Below are 19308 nucleotides of genomic sequence, written 5' to 3' on the forward strand. Positions count from 1 at the left end.
AACTTGTGTGTAACAGGCTCAGCGAAAAGACAGACAGGATAACTCACTACAAAGCCTGAAGATGGCTTTCAGCACAAATCCTTTGGGACACTGGGGAGGGGCGCAGTCTAAGAGAGACAAAGGAGTTTCAGGACTAGTGTGTGTAATAAAGACAAGTTAATGTGAGCTTGGGATGGGTAGGAGGTAAATAAGGGAGGCCACAAAAAGAGATGAGTAGGGCCATTTTTAGAATTTATCTTTAGTTTTGATATAAACTGCAATTTTTAAAATTAGCTTCTTACTTTAGCGTCTCGTTTTAACTCACTGTAGTATTTTTTCAGGACTTATTATGAATTATCAGGTTTTTTCAGACCATTTCACAGTTTAATTAAAGCACACTGCCTAGTTGTGATTGTTAAGAATTTTATCATCCATCACTTTGTTAATCATACAAAATAAACCAGCTTGGGGGTAGTAAATATTCTGGGGACTCAAAGTCAGGTTACACCCCCTCCACCCCATGCCCCCTGCAAATGTTTGTAGGTTGAAAGTCAATAGTTGTCACATACAAAGCCAGCTGGAGTCCTAGGTGCCAGTTTCCTCCTTTATAGAAGCTATCCTCTGCCCCTGTCCCCACTGCTTTCTCTTCTCATATTGACAAAAGTAACTCAGGCGGGGAAGGGTTAATTTTAACTCACAGTTTGAAGACTGAGAAGAAGTCCTGGGAGACCAAGGGGCTCCTCTCAGCTATGGCAGAAGTGTGAGACAGCCAATGACCAAATCATCATGGTCAAATCAATTAAAGCAAGCAATTAAAGCAAGCTTTTTTAATTTGTGCACACGCCTTTCTCCTCTTCCCCTCCCCCCCCAGGCAGGGTTCAAGAGGTTAGTTAGCTTTGACTGTGAGGAAGACAAGGTTTTTATAGCTCAGGGGTTTATGTAGTTTATATAGCAGGGGTTTTCCAAATGGGATATTTAACAGACAAAATAGGCAGGGTTACAGGAGCAGAACATAACAGGTGGTCAGAACAAGGTAATCCTAACAGGCAGTCATAACAAGCTAGCCATAGGTGGTCATATAAGCTTGAAACAAATGTAAGGTTGCAAGATGGTCATAAACAACGTTTTGAGATGAAGACGTGGTTGCCATCTCCTGGAACAGGCAGTATAGAAACATTTGTAGTTAAGGTTACAGGTGGGGCATAGCCCATTCCTTGAGAAACAGAGTTTGAATCATAAGCAGGGATGAATCTCATTTGTCTTTACTACAAGATGGCTTTCAAACCTAAGATGAAGGTTGCCTAGTTTCTCACATGTGCACATACATGTAACTCCCCTACACACATGCACCTGCCCACATACACACCTACATAGATACATGAACCCCACATACAAATATCCATAAACAACTCACACCCCTAAACTATTCTACAGTTATATACCCCTTAAAATGACAAGAGATGGCATCTCTTGTAAGAGAGAATTCATTTGAGGTGTTCAGTGGGGGTGACGACCACAGAGTACCTGGGTAGCTGCAGTGGTAGATGATAGGAAAATAAAAATGGTCTCACCTTTTGTATATTAAAGGTGGCGAGTCTGTGGGTGAATTTTTTGGATTTACTTTATTTACAATGTATCTTTACCAATATGGATAGAACGGTGGTTTTGATCTTAAGGACTTAAAAACAAAAAACCAAAAGCTTTACAAATCCATGCATTTGGTTTCTAGGACAAAATTCCTACGATGAGATTTAGGAGCCAGAAAGATGGGGGAAGGGTGCAGCTACACTGTGGTACGAGGCCAGAAAAAGAGCTGGCCCTGTGCATCCAACGTAAGCATCTCGCCATAATGAAAGTTCCTTCTGTGCTTGTCACTAAAAGTACAGCTCAGAACAGCTCCAGAAGGCCAAAAAGGCCCATTATATTAATGCCCAGTGTGAGGACATGGCTCAGCAAGTATGCTGGCGATAGTTTTCTTTGTCAGTAATGTGTATTTCAAGCTCACATTAATTTATGTACTAGCAAGCTATAATTTAAGATGTAGTGAACTATTACCATCTGTTTCAGGTATGGGCAGGCATGTGGTTAGAATCTTTGTGTTAAATCCCCCCAAAAGGAATAAGTCTGAGCCCAATGTAATTAATTTTTTATCTCCTTAGCTGAAGTCTTGGTTGGTTTCTTCCCATGTTTTCTTGTTTCTTATCTATAATGTGTGTGTGTGTGTGTGTGTGTGTGTGTGTGTGTTAGCATAAGAGCTGGAGAGGGCATAGGTAGGTTTCAGCTGACGTTCTGTGTTCCTATTCTAAGGTGAGAGAACCAAGGCTAGAAGGGCAGTAGAAAGGCTCTCTGGGGTCAGCTAATAGAATATTGCCCCAGTCTAAGCGAGGAGTTAAGTTAAAAAAGTTAAAATTCCCAATTGGTAGAACTAGATTTGAACTCCTTCAGCTACTACCGGTATTCTTCCTAATCTACCTCTGGATCTGTTTAGGGACCAATGAGCAGATGCTTGGGAAGGAAGCCCCCTTTTAGGAAAGGTCTGTGTCCATTTCTAAAGCAGCTTGTTGCTAGTTAATGACTACAGCTTTGAGGATTTCTGTTGACCTGGCCAAAGTTCTCTCTCCTTCAGAGGTCATTGATCTTCCCCCTCCCTAGCTGGGGAACTGTCCCTCCCCAGAGAACTTGGCTGTCACCTCCGGGTCAGCAATTCTTCACAGCACCCTCTGGCTTTGGAGACTTTGAACACCTTTACCCGGCCCAAGGTTCCTGATACCAGATGTGGACACTTGTTTGTAGGTAGAGTTTTTCCGTGCCGCAGCCACTTTCCAAATAACCAACATGGAGACTCAATATTAATTACAAATGCTTGGCTAATAGCTCAGGCTTGTTACTAGCCCTTACACTTAAATTAACCCAGATTTTTTTTATCTATGCTTTGCCTCATGCCTTGGTACCTTTTCTCAGTATGGCATGCCCATCTTGTTCTCTGCATCTGTCAGTGATGCTCTAATTCTTTTCCTCTTCATCCTGGCATCCCCAGTTTGATTGCCTCTACCCCCCAACGTTATCCTGCATTGCTATATAAGCCAATCAGCTTCTTTATTAACTAATGAGGGTAATACATATTCACGGTGTACAGAAGAATTGTTCCACTTTACTTGTTGGCATGGAAACAGTAAGAAACAAGCCAAACATCGCAAACAAGATAAGCAATGCTTCACTGAAACTATTGCTCCTAAGCAACTGGGAGCCAGTGAGGACCAGAGAGTTGAACAGGTTGTTTGGTAAACAAAGGAGGAGGTAAGCATTGCATATGCTTGTGTGAGTTTAGATCATTCCATTAGTCATGGACAGTGCATTCTGAAGATGCCTTTCTGCTTATGCACTAACACCCTGGCTTTATACTTCATGGACTTTATACTTCACGGACTGCCAGAATCAAGTTGTCCCAGGGCTTGCTGAGTTTCCCTCCCGGCTGCCGTTGCTGCCTTGAGCAGATGTCTGTAGTTAGTGTAGGCCTTGTGAGGTGCTTAAGTTGCTGTTGTCCTGAATCTGATGTTTCCAAATTTTCTGGAAGCTAAAGTAAAGCACACTCACTTTCAAGCTGTGCCCCTAGGCCAAGGTTGCTCACCAGACCATTTTAGGTCAGAGTGCCAGGGTGCCAGCTGCGAACCTCCAATTGCTTCCTCGGAGCTTGGGTGACATTTCTGCTCTTCACAATAAAAGGAGAGCTGTTAGGGTCCTGTGGCGTTCAACTTCAAAGAGCTTGATAGAATTCATCATTACCAAACATAGTGCTCTATTTATTCAACATGCATGACTCTCAACCATTCCACAAAGCAGCTCTTTTGTTTCTCCCATAAAAATACATATCTGGCTAACGGCTGAAAAAAGAAAGAATACAGTTTTTCCTAGCCAGCCTGCACTCGTATCGGTTGGAGATGATTATAGCATAGTTCTTGTTCATTATTAGTGTATATACGAAGGTTGAACACGTAGGGTCTGCTGCTCAATGTAGCAATTCTGGGGCTGCTGGTATTATTGGTTTTGAGTACATACAGACACATTATTTTCATATATCAAGATTCCTTTTACATAAAAGCACAAAATTTTCCTGAAGCAACCAGTTGGTATTCTATGAAACAGTTAAACACAGGCAATTCACAAAGCAAGACATGAGGATGTCATGCCTTTTAAATTTATTTAAAATAGTCTGAATACTTGATATCTTAACTATTTATGAATCTCTAACTCTAGATTTTAACATAGTAACTACATTGGATTGAATTACAGTTCTTCTGTTTTATAGCTACACTTTGGGAAATATCTAACTATCAAAATGTGTCAAAGCAAAATATATAGAAGAGTAGAATTTAGGTAAAGACTAAGGTACTTAAAAATGAATCTTGTGAGGTTCGTCCACATGGACTAGAAGTCAGTGAAGGATGGATACCTGCATTTGAATGAAGTTTATCTTTAGTCTGTTATAACTGAGTTCCCTTGTCATTGCCCTGTAGTGACTAACTGTACCCATATGACTCTGAGTTTTCCTAAACTATTTGAGTCTCTGAATTTGCATATTCAGTGATATTCTCTTTGAATCGTCCCGTGATTTTAGTCATTTTCCTCTTCCAGCTAGCATACCGCCCATCAGGCTAACGTCACACAGGAAGAGAGATATGATATTCATCTAATTCATTTATTTCTTGATTTTTTTTTAAAAAAAGGGTGTGTATGTTGAGGGGAAGGCAAGACAGAGCAGTTAGATGTTATTTGAAGTAGTTGGAACAAGATAATATGAAAATCTTAATATTTTATGAGTTTTGGTGATCAAAAGCATTGTTAAGTTGAGCTTCCACACAGCAGGTGGTTTTCACATAGACATATTAAGGCAAGATTTCAGAGAATCAATAATATTTCTTGTTTCTTTTTCTTCTTTAAAAATTATTTATAAATAACCTGTGATTTGTTTCTGGAGTTTTCCCTGCAGTATTTTAAGAATGAGATTCGTGTAGGTTATTGAAACTACAGTACATAAGGTAGAGGCCCAGGGCTACTGGACATGTAAAATCCTTGGATTATTGAGATTAATGAGGGGCCCTCCTAGCCAGAGGATGTGTTTGGTTGCCAGGAAAACCAACCAACCTTGTGATTCAAGGTATTTCTAAGGGAGGGGGTGTTGGGGACCAGCCTATATAAAAGTACCCCTTGCCAGGGTAAAGGTGTGAGGATTTAGAAATATAGTAAAGAATATGAAGATGCAAAGGAAAATAATAAAACAGAAACATATAGGATAGTATAGGGAGGGAATTCCAGTGAGTACTGAAATTCACCCACGTTTAATTTCCAATTGCTTTAAATACCTCTGACCCAAAAAAGTAGAAGTAAGAAAAAAAAAACTGCATTAACATGATACTAGGAAATGAACATACCAACTGAAGGTCGCAAGCTACATCCACAGTTAAACATTCTGTTGCTAGAACAAAATAAGTCATGCTCACACCCTAGACCAAAACATTCTGTAAGCAAACCACTCCCTGGGTGGAATCCAGTTATCTCCATAAAGGAACTGGGACTTAGTTGGAGCCTTGGACTTTTGTTTGAGATAGGAACAATCTACTTCTCTTTTCTTGGAATATAAGGGCTGGCTATTAACCACACCTGTTGACAATAACCTTGAGAGAGCAGAACTCTCTGATCTATATCTAGGTGGGACCTTTGAGGTAGAGGTATGATAACCTTGAAGGAACTAGAGGTAAGTTCCAACTCTCTGACCTTTGGTCAAAGGGGAAATAGGCTCACATTTTTGGGCCTCCACAAGGGGGAAAAAGTTCATAAAACAGTAGTCAATAATGTGACTGATCATGTCTATATAACGGAACTTTTATAGAAGGCTTAAGTGTTAACACTTCTGGATAAATGAACAAATTGGAAAGTGGGATGCCACGGGGCAGGGAAGTTCTGTACCCTTTCTCCCATTCATGAGCTTGTGTGCCAGCTCCCCTGACCTTTCATCCTTGTGCTTCGTAATATCTTTAAGGTTTAGTTCAGTTTTGTAATCTGTTCTAGCAAACTAATCGAACCCAAAGGCAGGGCCATAGGAACTGTGATTTGGAGAAGTTCAGCCAGAAACCCATAAGCTATCTAGGGCTTATGATTGATGTCTAAGGCAGAGCAGTTTTGTGAGACTGCACTTAACCTGGGGACCTGGAGATTTTTTTTTTAATAATGAAAACATCCTTCTGTTTGCATAATTACAAAGTTCAAATATAAGGAAATTGGAATCAGAAACTTCATAAAAGGACTCTTGAGGCTGGGGAGATGGCCCAGAGGTTAAGGACATTTAATGCTTTTCTGGAGGACCCAAGTTCAATTCTCAACACCCACTTGGGGATGCTTACAATAGCCTGTAACTCCAGCTACTGAGATCTGATGCCCTCTTCTGACCTCTACAGACACTACAGTCATGTGTGCAATACCCCCCAACACACACACACACACACACACACACACACACATTTACATAAAAATAAAATACAGGTTTTTTTAAAGACTCTTGATTTGATAGAGTTAAGCATGCTAGAATAATGAATGGAGAGCTTTAGATAATATTGTTGCTCTAAAATATGGTACCTGTCAAAGTGACAGTAAATTAGTTAGATGCGGTACCGCATACCCATAATCTCAGCACTAAAACAGGAGGATTTCAAGGTAGAAACCACCTGGGATATATAGAGAGACTTGTCTAAAAAACCAAACAGAAATTATTTTTTCCATTAAAATTATAAAAGATGTGTAAGCAGGTAAATTTATTATAAAAATTTATCTTTTAAAAGATTTATTTATTTACTTGTGTGTGTGTGTGTGTATGTGTGTGTGTATTGCACCACATGTGTGCAGGCGTCTAAAGGGGTGAGATGAAGTCAGCTCCCTCGAATCTGAAGTTCCAGGTGGTTGTGAGACACTCCGTGTGGGTACTAAGAACTGAACCTGCATCCTCTGTAAGAGTAGCAGCAAGTGTTTTTAACCATTGAACCATCTCTCTAGTCCCCAAAATTTATTTTGTAAAAAGCACTTGTGAGAAACATACAACTATAAATGAACTACAAACTACGTAGCAGGTCTCTGCTATGGATAAAGTATAAGGTGGCCCGTGGGAGGAGTTATAGCGGGTTGCAAAGATGACGGATTTGGGGATGTGGATGGATTTTAGTGTTGGATCACCTACTGAGCATACACAAAACTGTAGCACAAATTCTAGTTTGTCTTAATAATAAAAACCCTAAGTCGGATATTAAGGGGCAAAAGCTGAGAGATCAGAGAAGCAGAGTGGCCAGCCATAGAGAGCTATCACCTCAACCCATGCTCAGATCAAAGGGGCGATCTCGACCCCAGACTGTGTCCTCTGACTGCACCTCAGACGTAATCGTCAGACCCTACTCCTCAAGCTGCACTGAGCTCCTGTCTCCTCCCATCTTATATTCCTCTCTGCACCCAGCCTTGCTCCTGTCTCCACCTCCCTAGTGCTGAGGTTAAGGCGTGAGATCCCAAGTGCGGGAATCACCTTTGTGTGAACTCTGTTTCTGTTTTAGACAGATTCCATGTTGTGTAGCCCAAGGTAGCTTGAACTAACAGAGATCCCTCTGCCTCTGTCTTTTGAGTCCTGGGATTAAAGGCGTGTGCCACCACTCTCTAGCCTCTAGTGGTTTAGCTCTACACTCTGATCTTCAGGCGATCTTTATTTGTTAAAACACAAACAAAACTACCTGAAACCTGGACTTGCTGTTCGGTACTACAGAGGGAAAAGGAGAGAGAGAGAGAGAGAGAGAGAGAGAGAGAGAGAGAGAGAGAGAGAGAGAGAGAGAGAGAGAGAGAGAGAGAGAGAGGGAGAGAGGCAAGGAGGGCAAGGAGCTTCTGATGAATCTTTTTTTTTCCCTGTAGTCGTCTTTGATGATGTGTCATTACAATAGACAGACCCGATGAGGAGGAAATCAAAGCAAAATCTTTCATGTGAAGGATATTTTTTTTTATATTTTAAATGCATGCTTCCTATTCACAACCTTCTGGATTTTGCAACTCTAAACTTTATAGATTTGCAAGAGATGGTCTAAATAGCTTTTCTTGCCATTGAAATTTGCATTCTGCAGTACTTTTTCATCAAATTATATGCAAGAGATCTAAAAGTGTTTTCTCTGTCTTCCCCGTTTTCCATAGGCATTGTCATAGGAGTCTTGGTTCGTGGACACAGTGAGCTCTCAAATCTGGATAAATTCTACTTTGCTTTTCCTGGAGAAATTTTAATGAGGATGCTGAAGCTTGTCATTTTGCCACTGATTATATCCAGCATGATCACAGGTACTTTGTGTTCTCTGATTATTTAAGGAGCCCGTGAGAACCTTGGCTGTTCTTTACTAAATATGGAAAAATAAAAATGCATTAGGTGCATCATACAGGCATGCATATAGATATCACACACACACACACACACACAGAGAGAGAGAGAGAGAGAGAGAGAGAGACAGAGACAGAGAGCTCATTTGCAAAGCACATTCCCTTGATTTGAAGTGTAGTGGGATTCTTAAAGTGGCATTGCTTCATTGTGTCGCTGCCCCTCTGGCACTGTTGACCCCAGCTCAACCCTTCATTTGTTCAGCATGTGATGTCTTGTGAGCAAGATGCCATTTTTAAACATATGATGTTTAAAATTCTATCTGGGGCACAGAATGGGGAAATGCGTATTTGACCATGGAAATGTCAGCTTATGTCCTCAGGAAAAACGCAGTTGTCAATTTCGATCATATTCTCAGAAGCTGGCTCCTTTGGTTCCCAGCTTCAGCTCTCCGGCCCACTAACTTCTAGGCAGCTGTCCTGAGGGTACCTCTCCCCTGGCTCGTCACCCACCCCCTCTTCCACAGAGCTCAGCACTAGCTCTATGTACCTGCCCTGCAAGCCTGCCATGGTGTCAGCAGCCAAGAGCTATGGAAAAGGTTTAATTAGAGTTTGCATCCTAGTCTAAAAGGCTGGTATTTTTAAATCTGCACTTACAACACAGTTGGATTTGGAAGTGTATTTTTCTTTTGGGTCATTATGGTCAAATGAGACATGGCAGAGTTCCTTCAAACTGCACCAAGCATTCTTATGTACAGATTGACATATTTTTTTAATGACATTTATCTGGAGTTGGTAATGCTGCTGTGCACCTTCTGTGCTTTTTACACTGACTTTCAGTCTGGCACTCGATAAAATGTGACACGGTGTCTCTCACTAGTGTCATGGGCTTGAAAATGCAAGGCTTTATGTAACTATGCAATTAGGAGCCTTGACATGTCCTCCTTCCAGGACTCTCTTCTCAGTGTTATGGCAAAGGCTCTGTCTGTTGAGTCTGACATTAGAGGTGGTAGTGAGAGCGTCAGCACTGACTGTCATTCGCTATGTTCTCTGAAAAGCTGTCACATTTGTCTATTCCCAAGTGCCAAAGTCCAGGCAGACCAGAGCCCCATGGGATCATTTTTCTTAGTGACCTTGCTGTTCTTGGTTTATTAGAAACCTAAAGAGAACATTTAATTACTTTTACTTATGGGTTTAGCTATGTTTAAAAATTGCCAGTTTCTTTCAAGCCTAGTAGCCTGAGGGGTCGGGGCGGCGGGGGGGGGGGGGGGTTGGGAAACAGAAGATCCATTGTTTGTCTCATATAATGTTTGCTTGTTTAAATTATTGAAAGCATTTGAAGTTTGGAAGATTTCTTATAAATACCCAGATTTCTGGCATTTTAAAAAAATCAAATCTGCAAACAGGGCCCATGTTTCCCCATATCGATAGTGTCCTGGAACAAGAGACAACTGTTTGATTTAGCGGGCACAAATGCATTTGAGGACACCAAAGTCACCAACCACCATTCCATATTCTGTACTCTCTCATTGCCTGCCTGGCTCCTGTAAGCATTGCAGGTATAACTTAGAATTTTCTCCATATTGAAGATCCTTAAATCAGTTCTTGTACTCTTTTAGACAATATGAAGTCTTGGGCTTCTCTCTCAAGAAAAATATTCACAGGCTGGAGGGAGGGCTTAGAGGTTAAGAGCACTGGCTTCCCTTCCAGAGGTCCTGAGTTCAATTCCCAGCAGTCACATGGTGGCTCACAACCTGTAGTGCGATCTGATGCCCTCTTCTGATGGGCATCCATCCATGAAGATAGAGCACTTGTATACATAAAATAAATACATAAATCTTCTTTAAAAAGAAAAGTATTCACATTTGTACATGTATCTATACAAAGCTTAAAAGCTATGTGATGTATGACATGGTTTGATTTAAAAACAAACAAACAAACAAAACCCAGAATAGACCAGAATTCATATAGAAAGCCAAAGTTTAGAAGAAAGGGTAAAAATATGTGTATGAATATACTACTTCTATAATGTTGTATGTTTGGACAGTATTGTTCTTGGCAGTAAATAACTCTTCCAGATTTGCAGGCTGGAGGTTTTCGTGGGTAGCTTGACCTTGCAAATTATGTAAGGAAATAATTTACAGCTCTCAGATTCCATCGGTAGCCCAACTCCTCCATCCCAACAGTAGCCCACGGCTCTTCACTTCCCTTTCGCCAACTGCTGGGAGCCAAAGCCAACACATACCTTATTCTTTTGATATAAAACAATGAAAGGTCAAAGGTTTGAGGGATGTGAGTAGAAGCAGGCTGGAAGGGCAGTGTCACATGCGTGTGTCTAATCGTCAGGTTAGTCGGGGAGAGTCGGCAGGAATGTGGGGAAGAGGACTAATTTATACCTTTTTTATTACCATGTCAACTTAGAAGCACGCTGGAAGGGAGCATGTTCTGATATTTCCAGCTAGTAGTTCCTGACAGGTTTTATCCTAAAGGAGTATATTCCTAGAGACCCATTCCAAGACTCAAGTATAGGACCCTCGGGATAGTGCTTTCACAATGATGCTAAACAGTGTGAATGTGTGTTACACACGAGTTAGCATGTTGCAACTGTTAAAGGCCGGCTTGCATATATACCGAATGGCCCATGAGAACGTTCCGAGTATAGCTCAGAACAAAAGAAAGAAACAAATTATACAACACAAAAGACATTGTGGTCATCTGGACTTTATTATATAGTATTTGCATTTTTCAAAGCTAACCCGAAACTGAAAGATTAACAGCCTTTCAATGAGAATAGAAATAAAATATGATCCATTTTGCTTTCTTCACATTTTGGAGGTGAACACATGTTATTTTTGTTATAGTGTTTCTTTGTCTTGTTTCATATTTTCTTTTGTTTAAGAAGGAAATGGAAGAGTGGATGAGTTCTTCTCTGAGTACTTCAAACTGCATCTACTTTTCTACTGCCTCCTTCCTTTCCCCAGCTGCTTTCCCTGCCAAAGCAATGCCACTTTTACCCTGGCATGCCAGTCCTTCTCCAAGCTCTACACTCATCTTTGCCTCTGCACCCAGAGATAGGGCGATCCCATTACAAAAGCCTTTCCCTAGAGCAATAGCCTTAGTCCATTCCTAGGGGGGTAGGATGGGGGTAGGGGTAGGGATGGAGTGGGGCTACAACAGAAGAAAGTGTCAGGGAAGCTGCAGGTTGGGGGCGGGGTTTAATCAGTTCTCTGGGAACAGGTAGAAGCAGAAGAACTGCTAAGACTCAGACCCAAGACCAATAGAGTGAGCTCCTGTCAGAAAAACAAAAGCAGCAACAAAACTAATCTGTCATCATGGCCTCCTGTGGGATAAAACTGCGTATTTTATAGCTGTATTTTTTCCTTTGTTTTTGTTTTCAAGACAGGATTTCTCTGTAGCTTTGGAGCCTGTCCTGGAACTAGCTCTTGTAGACCAGGCTGGCCTTGAACTCACAGAGATCCACCTGCCTCTGCCTCCTGAGTGCTGGCATTAAAGGTGTGTGCCACCACTGCCTGGCTATAGCTGTTTTTTTTTTTTTTTCATCAAGTATCCTTGGTGACATGTGATTAGGAAATCATGTTTATCTGGGAAATTTTAATTTAGACTTGATAGAAAATGGTGTAGGGTGATATTGTAAGAGCCTGCTTGTTCCTTTCCTGGCCACCCAGACTCCCAAAATAATCACACAGAAATCATATTATTTGCAATACTGTTTTCTCAATAGCTTAAGCCTATTTCTGGCTAACTCATATCTTAAATTATCCCATCTCCATTAATTTGTGTGTCTCCAGGAGGCTGTGGCTTACCGGGTAAATTTCCAGTGTCTGTCTCTGATGGGGCTACATGGCCTCTCTCTTCTCTGCCTTCTTCCTCCCAGCATTCACTTTAGTTTTCCCCTCCTAGCTCTGTTCTACCCTGCCAGGCTAAGCCAGTTTCTTTATTCATTAACCAATCGTATTCACAGCATACAGAGGGGACTCCCACATCAGGTGATTGTTAATCGTTCCGTCAAGAGGTGATAATGAGATGCTGGCATATGAACAAAATGTCCTTATTTCCTGAATGCACATGGCACTATGTAGAGGTGAGCTGACTTAAGATCTCATGTTGACTTTAGAATGGAGGGTACGACTGACTTGGCATGTCCTGCCTCCAGTCAACACCCAGGGTATACAGCAACAACAACAAAAATCTATGCATGCCGCAAAGGCTTAGGAAACATTCTTATCTATCTGATTGCTAGACCTTTTCTATCTAAGGGGGGAAATGAGGAAATATACACACTTTCTGATGGCAACTTTCTCTTTTACTTCATCTTTAAAATGCTCTCTGAGAATCTGTCTCCACACAGCTACATTCTTCACATATAGTTACACACCTCTACACAGCCACAGCTATACATCTGGCTTACATAGCTGCACAGTTCCTTCACACTCTCTCACAAGCTCTTTATACAGTTTCTTTATGTAGCACAGCTCTCTCTCTCACACACACTCACTCACACACACACACTTCTGTATCATTTACTCACTCTTTACTCACCCACTCTCTACCCACTCCCTCCCTCACATTTCTCTCAGCTTCTTCATCTCTCGCTCAGCACACACAGATACACATGCACACATACATGTGTGTGCACACAACGCACGCACACACACGCACTCACACACTCACACACACATGCGCACACATGTACACACGCAACAACGCATGCACACACATACACGCACTCACACACACATGCACACGTGTACACACACGCACACACACATGCATACATATTCTGCACACCTCTCATTCCAGCAGCCCTTTTCATAGCTCAGAACAGCTGCCTCCTCTTCACTGCTGTTGCTCCTTTCATAGCCAAACTCTGGATAATTCTAAGTTACATTTTCAGGGCCCAACCCATTCTTATAATACAAGATAAATCATGTAGTTCTTCTTAGGCTACAGATGTCATATTGACAAGCCAACGAGTAATGCTTGACCATGCACATAGCTCTAAGCTGATGAGAGTTCCCAGACAGTAAACAATTGGCTGAACCTTTTGCAAAAAGTCAATTACTGGGAAAGTTATGTCTATTAAAGTTGCTTTTGTCCTGACCTTGAATCAGCAAAACACTTGGGAAAATGGCATTGTGTATTTGTCTCTAGAGGTAACCAGATATTCATATCCAGGGGCAACCAGCACGTTTTGAATTTGTTCTGAAGTCTAAAATTAGCTGTGTGTGTAAAAGGTTGTCTTTGTAACTGAGAATCCTATGTCAGTCTGAGTAATGTAAAATATTGTAGTATTATTTCTATTCATAAAAATTATACAGTTAAACAGAAATCATCTTACTGACCACACAGCTATATGTGTGCCTAATAGTTGGAATATTTCATGAGAAGAACACCCAAAGCTGTTCTTAGGGAAGACATGAAGTGGCTCATGAGAAAAATTACAGACAGAGACAGTTATCTACAACCAGTAACCCCACGGCCTTGCCTGGTGGGGCTCCCCATTAGGGATCACTCACCCAGTGGGTCGGCTTGCTGAACACTAGTTGTCACCTGCTGTATACCCCTATAGCCCTCTGCAGGAGGGGAAACATGGTATAGTGGCAGCATTTCCAGAGACAGAGTGTCATAGAAAGCCAGAATCCTCACCATGATTTACATCCTGAAGCAAGAGTACCTTTCTGCTATGATGGAGATGCGTGTGTATGCCCTTTGAAAGTTTCGGTTTCCAAGCTAAGTTCTATCAAACCTCTAGAGAAATCATGGGGGAAATGATAGAGCAGCCTGAGAACTGTGGGTCTGTGGAAACCCATGAATAGGTCTCCACGACTCATGAGCTTTTATCTGGATCACATTTCTTCATTCTGGTGGCTGGAGCCTCCCACCAGCAGCACAAGAAAAGATCAGCCCTTCTCATCCCATTCTGGGATTCCAAGGCACATCTTCCTGGCAGCTCTTAGCACCCAGGTAAGCTGTGCTCCCTAAGGCACAGCTGTGCCCCCTGCTATCTGTGGCTGCCATCCAACCTCTGTCCTGACAAGGTTCCTCTTCACTCCTCCATCTAATCAAGGGTCTCAGCAATTCTCCATAGAGTGGATGAGGACTGAGTGTTGCCAAGGACTTAGGCATAATCAAAAGCAGCTAAGACACCAGCATTCAGTCACTCCCAGAAAGGGCTCTTCAGGGTCTGTGCTCCTCAACAGGGCTCCCCTCTTCTTAGCCACTTTGCTTTGAAGATGGTAGAGAAGCATCTGCCTCTACACCAGAGTGTTCCAACATGGTTCACCTCAGGCCCAACACCTGATTTTAATGAGGAAAGGCTTCATCACCACCCAGACTTCCTGTCCCAGGAAGTGTGTGTCCTCTGTAATATGTGCCATTGGAGACAATGCACCTTAGAGAAAACCTCCTTTGCTGTCTTGAAGGGTTGGTCTTTGCTTTTAAAGCCCATCGAAGTACTTAACCCTAGTACCTGCTGGGTTGTTGGCTCTCCACCCAGCCAGTAGATCCTGGAGAATGTCCAGGTCAGGGTGAATCAGATCGATGTTGGCTTCAGCGTGTATTTCTTCCCCAGATCAGGGAGAAGCTCGTGTTTAACTGTTTCCTGCAAATGCTTACAGCATACAAGGGTGTGCAGAGCAAGTCAGGAAATGTCCCTTGTGAATGGCTCAGGGCATTCCAAGTTTATGCCAAGCTGAGAAAACACCCTTCTCTCACTTCTTGTCTCTCCGAGGCCAAGTGTGTGAATACCAGAACTGAGTCCATTTCCTGAGCAGGACACATCACCAAACACTAGATATCAGTACAAACTCTGCCCTCCATTTATCAAAAACAACAGTGCCAAGATAGCTCTGGTTGAATGATTGAGCATATATCTGCAGAGATTCTCCAAGGTATTCTGACTTTGCATTCAGAAGATTAGAATATTGCCACAGATTAGAAAGTGATTGCCACTCTAACTCCTACATTAGGGTTGCAAAATGTTTCAGGTTTGCCTTACACCATAAAAGGAAACCTCTCTTTTCCTCTTCTTAACCAAGAAAAACTGAGGCCTTATATGGCCTTATGGTTTTAAGGCAGGTGTAGTAACTCAAGCCTGTAATCCTAGCATGTGGGAGGTGGAGACAGGAGGGTCAGAAATTTAAGGCCAGCCTTAGCTGCATAGTGACATAGTGAGTTTGAATCTAATTCGGGCTACATAAGACCCTGCATAGAAAAAAAATAAATTAATCACTGTCTTCAGAAGGGGCTGTAGAATGCAGGTGGAGAAGAAGAAACTGAAGTGGTTTGAAGAATCACAAGTGTCTCACCATTTACATTGAGTCTTGCATGACTCGTCATATTGTTTTGACTGATGAAGGCATTGTTTCTTATAAATAAGCTTTATTATTTAAAAAAACATTGAAATTTTTTTTTTGAGACAGGGTTTCCCTGTAGTTTCTAGAGCCTGTCCTGGAACTAGCTCTTGTAGACCAGGCTGGCCTCGAACTCAGAGATCCACCTGCCTCTGCCTCCTGAGTGCTGGGATTAAAGGCATGCGCCACCACCGCCCGGCCGAAATTTTTTTAAAAAAAGCATCACACACCAAACTAAAGAAGATTCAAAGTCTACATTCTTTTAAGGCTATCCATATTCATTTACTCATGGTCTTCTGTATGCCAGAAACAGTCTCATATCCAGCAGAAAGAGCCATGCTATGCACCTCGCTCAGACAGGAGTCATTCAGTTTTATTAATAAATGCTTATTAACCGCAACTACATGAAAACTAACAGGAAAGCAAACACACTTCTAAGAGGGTGAATTCCAGCCACCCACCTGTCCACGGATCTAAGATCGTCCTCTGATAGCCAAGATGGGCGTTCTCATCTGGACAGGAAGACTTGAAGATGCGTGTATCACTTAATTACACAACTTGGTATCTGTCGGAAGTCACCTGTTTGTAAACACAGGTGGCTGACAGCTTGTATGTGGATATCAGAAAGAAAGCATGCATGGTTCTCCTGAAACTTCAGTAGTTTATTATTCCACTCAGTTTTTTAATGAAATTACCATTTCAAGATAGTTTAGAGACTGAGAGCCCTGTGCTGAAGAAGGCAAAGATGTGGCATCTAGAACCAGTGGACTCATCCTGCATTTTAAATGCCTCCTTTCCTTCTCCCAGCCTTGTTTAGGAATTGAAAATGAGCCGGGGTATCTTTATAAAGATGACTTAGGCATCTTCTGGAGACCATCAGGGACATAGTTTTCAAGCTGGCAGATTGACTATATTAACTTGGTTCTATAATCCTCTCCACCCAAGGGAACTGCGGAAGCAGTAGCCTTCCCATGAATGTGCTGTCTGCACAGAAACAGAATGAAAAATGGCTGATAAATGAGCCCAATTCAGCCTCTTTCCAAGACACCGAGTCCCAGAGTATCAACCATGAGTGGGCATGCCTTCTGCTAGAACTGGTGTCAGGAGGTTCTGCTTGACTGTAAGAAACTCTCCCTCCACCCCCAAGGGAGAGTGAAATACTGTAGAGATTTTAGTGACTCTCCAGTGTTCTAAAAGTATAGGTCTGGACCTAGGAGACCATTAATTCATTCCATCTTCAGTGATCCAGGTTCTGTGGTATATTCACAATTTATAAAGTTAAGGCCTATCCTAATGAGAAAGAGGATATTGCAATGTTTTGTGGGAATAAGGCAATATAAGAAGGGATTTTGAGGGAAGGATAGAAATCAAAAGAGAGTGGGGAAGGGAATTCAATACAGAAGGGAATGGAAGAAGCCATAGCATCTCAGGTCAGAAGTAAGACTTCAACCAACCAGAATTCTAGAAACTTGGGATGGGAGGGTAAGGTGGGAGGATGCACATAAGACTTCATACAACTCACTAAGGGCTCCGACAAGCCTGCACACTCAGGAAGGGAATTACGACAATGACATTCACCTGGGTCATTCTTTGCAAATGGATACCTTAAGGACACTCCTCATGGAGAAGGACCCGTCACAGTTAAACAGGAGAGTCAGACCTGGAAGCCACACTGCCTGGCTTTCAACACTGATTCTGCCATTCACAGTGAACCCCAGATACATCACCGGTACTCAACTGTAAAAACTACATCTTAGTGCTTTTTGTCAGCTGTCAGAGGTTTCCAGAAGGTCTCTGAATTGGCACCAGAAGTTGCAATGGTTGATATTAGGATTCAGTTAAACACGTGTGAAGGCGTGAAAAGCTGTCATTCAAGAAATGCAGCCAATATTAAAAGACGGTCCACAGCCTGTAACATTCACCAGTTCTACCTAGAAGCCTCAACTACCACATGTATAGAATTAGGATCTGCAAAGGAGGATAAGTATAGTTGTGTTGTGAAACAAAAATCATCTCCCTGAGCCCTGTGCCAACTGTTGCTGTAAAAACGTTCATGTGGACATTGGGAAAGAACAGTTGAGTTACTCAGATCCTCTAGAGCAGTGGTTCTCAGCCTTCCTAATGCTGCGACCCTTTAATACAGTTCCTCATGTTGTGGTGACCCCCAGCCATAAAATTATTTTCATTGCTATTTCATAACTTTTAATTTTGCTATAGTTTTGAATTATAATGCAGGTATCTATTTTCCAATGGTCTTAGGCAACTTGTTCAAATCAATCCCCAAAGGGGTTGTGACCCACAGGTTAAGAACCAACGCTTTATACTGTACTGAATGCATTTATTGAATAACAAGCCTTGCAAAGAGCTTGCGGAATCTTCTGAACAACTGACCCCCAACACCAATGGCTCCAACATACAGGAAAAACCCAAACAGCCAAAGAACCATGCACATGCATGCATGCATACACTGCAGTCAGTGGGGGGTGTCATAGGGGTGTGCACACCTGTGCATATGGAGAGCCCACAGGTCATGTCTTTATCATTCTTCTACATTTGTTTTTGGAAACAGAGTTTGCTACTGAACCAGGAACTTGCTGTTTTATCTAGGCTGGCTGGCTAGCAAGCTCACAGGGCCTCAGTCTCCCCCTCATGATGTTGGGCTGCAAACTGCTACCACCACACCCAGCTTTTCTTGTGGGTGCTGAGGATCCAAACTCCAATCCTCGTGCTTGGATAGCAAGCCCTTTAGCCACTGAGCCATCTCCCCAGACCCACTCACTGTGTCTTGATCGACTCTGAGGCAAAACCTGGACCAGATGACAGTGACTACAACTGATTCTTCTGTAACCTACCTGAGGATGAGTTTATCTTGCTAACTTCACGAAGAAGTGTAGACTTTTTAAAGGGAGCTCTACAATTGTATGAGTGTCTTTAAGAAATGCATATGCCGCAGGTGAAGCATGCAGACAGAAGAATAATACATTCTGCATGCTCCCTCTGCCTTTTCCATTCCAGAAGTATTCATCCTGACAGCTGAGATTTCCAGTACCCTAGATTAACACAACGAGATTATGCCCAGCCTTGTTTTTCCCCTGAAAATATTTCACAGTTTTAAAAATGGTAACATGTTTGTTTACTCCTTGTTGCAACCCTAAGAAGTAGTCAAGTGGGCGGGGTCTTGTCTCCATCTGTAGAGATAAGGAAACCGGAGGTTGGAACAAGATTAAGCCACTTTCCAGAGATCACATAAATCACAGGGTAGCACCTGGGACAGAACATTCTGCTTCCCAGAAGGCTGGGGTAGACAACCACACATGAATATGCTAAATAGTGTGTGTGTGTGTTTGTGTGTGTGAGAGAGAGAGAGAGAGAGAGAGAGAGAGAGAGAGACTATGAGACTTACAGTCTAGTGAAATTAAAGTGATACTTTATTTGTGTTTTAATAAATAAAGCTTGCCTGAAAATCAGAGGGCAAAGCAGTCACACTAGTCAGCCATACAGGCCAGGCAGGCAGTGGTGGCACACTTTAATCCCAGCAGCCACAATAGTTAGCCAAAGAGGTCGAGTGTGC

The 19308-nt window shown here is 42.2% G+C and overlaps 1 protein-coding gene across 1 annotated transcript in view; it reads left to right on the top strand.

Moving 5' to 3' along the window:
• The window catches only part of Slc1a1 (solute carrier family 1 member 1), a 79058-nt gene that overhangs the window by 32383 nt on the left and 27367 nt on the right, over window positions 1-19308 (top strand). Inside the window, exon 2 of the mRNA XM_038327810.2 lies at window positions 8191-8331. Coding sequence (XP_038183738.1) covers window positions 8191-8331 — 141 coding nt within the window. The remainder of the gene's footprint in view (window positions 1-8190; window positions 8332-19308) is intronic.

Source organism: Arvicola amphibius, chromosome 1 (genome assembly GCF_903992535.2).
Source record: "Arvicola amphibius chromosome 1, mArvAmp1.2, whole genome shotgun sequence".
Taxonomy (NCBI): domain Eukaryota; kingdom Metazoa; phylum Chordata; class Mammalia; order Rodentia; family Cricetidae; genus Arvicola; species Arvicola amphibius.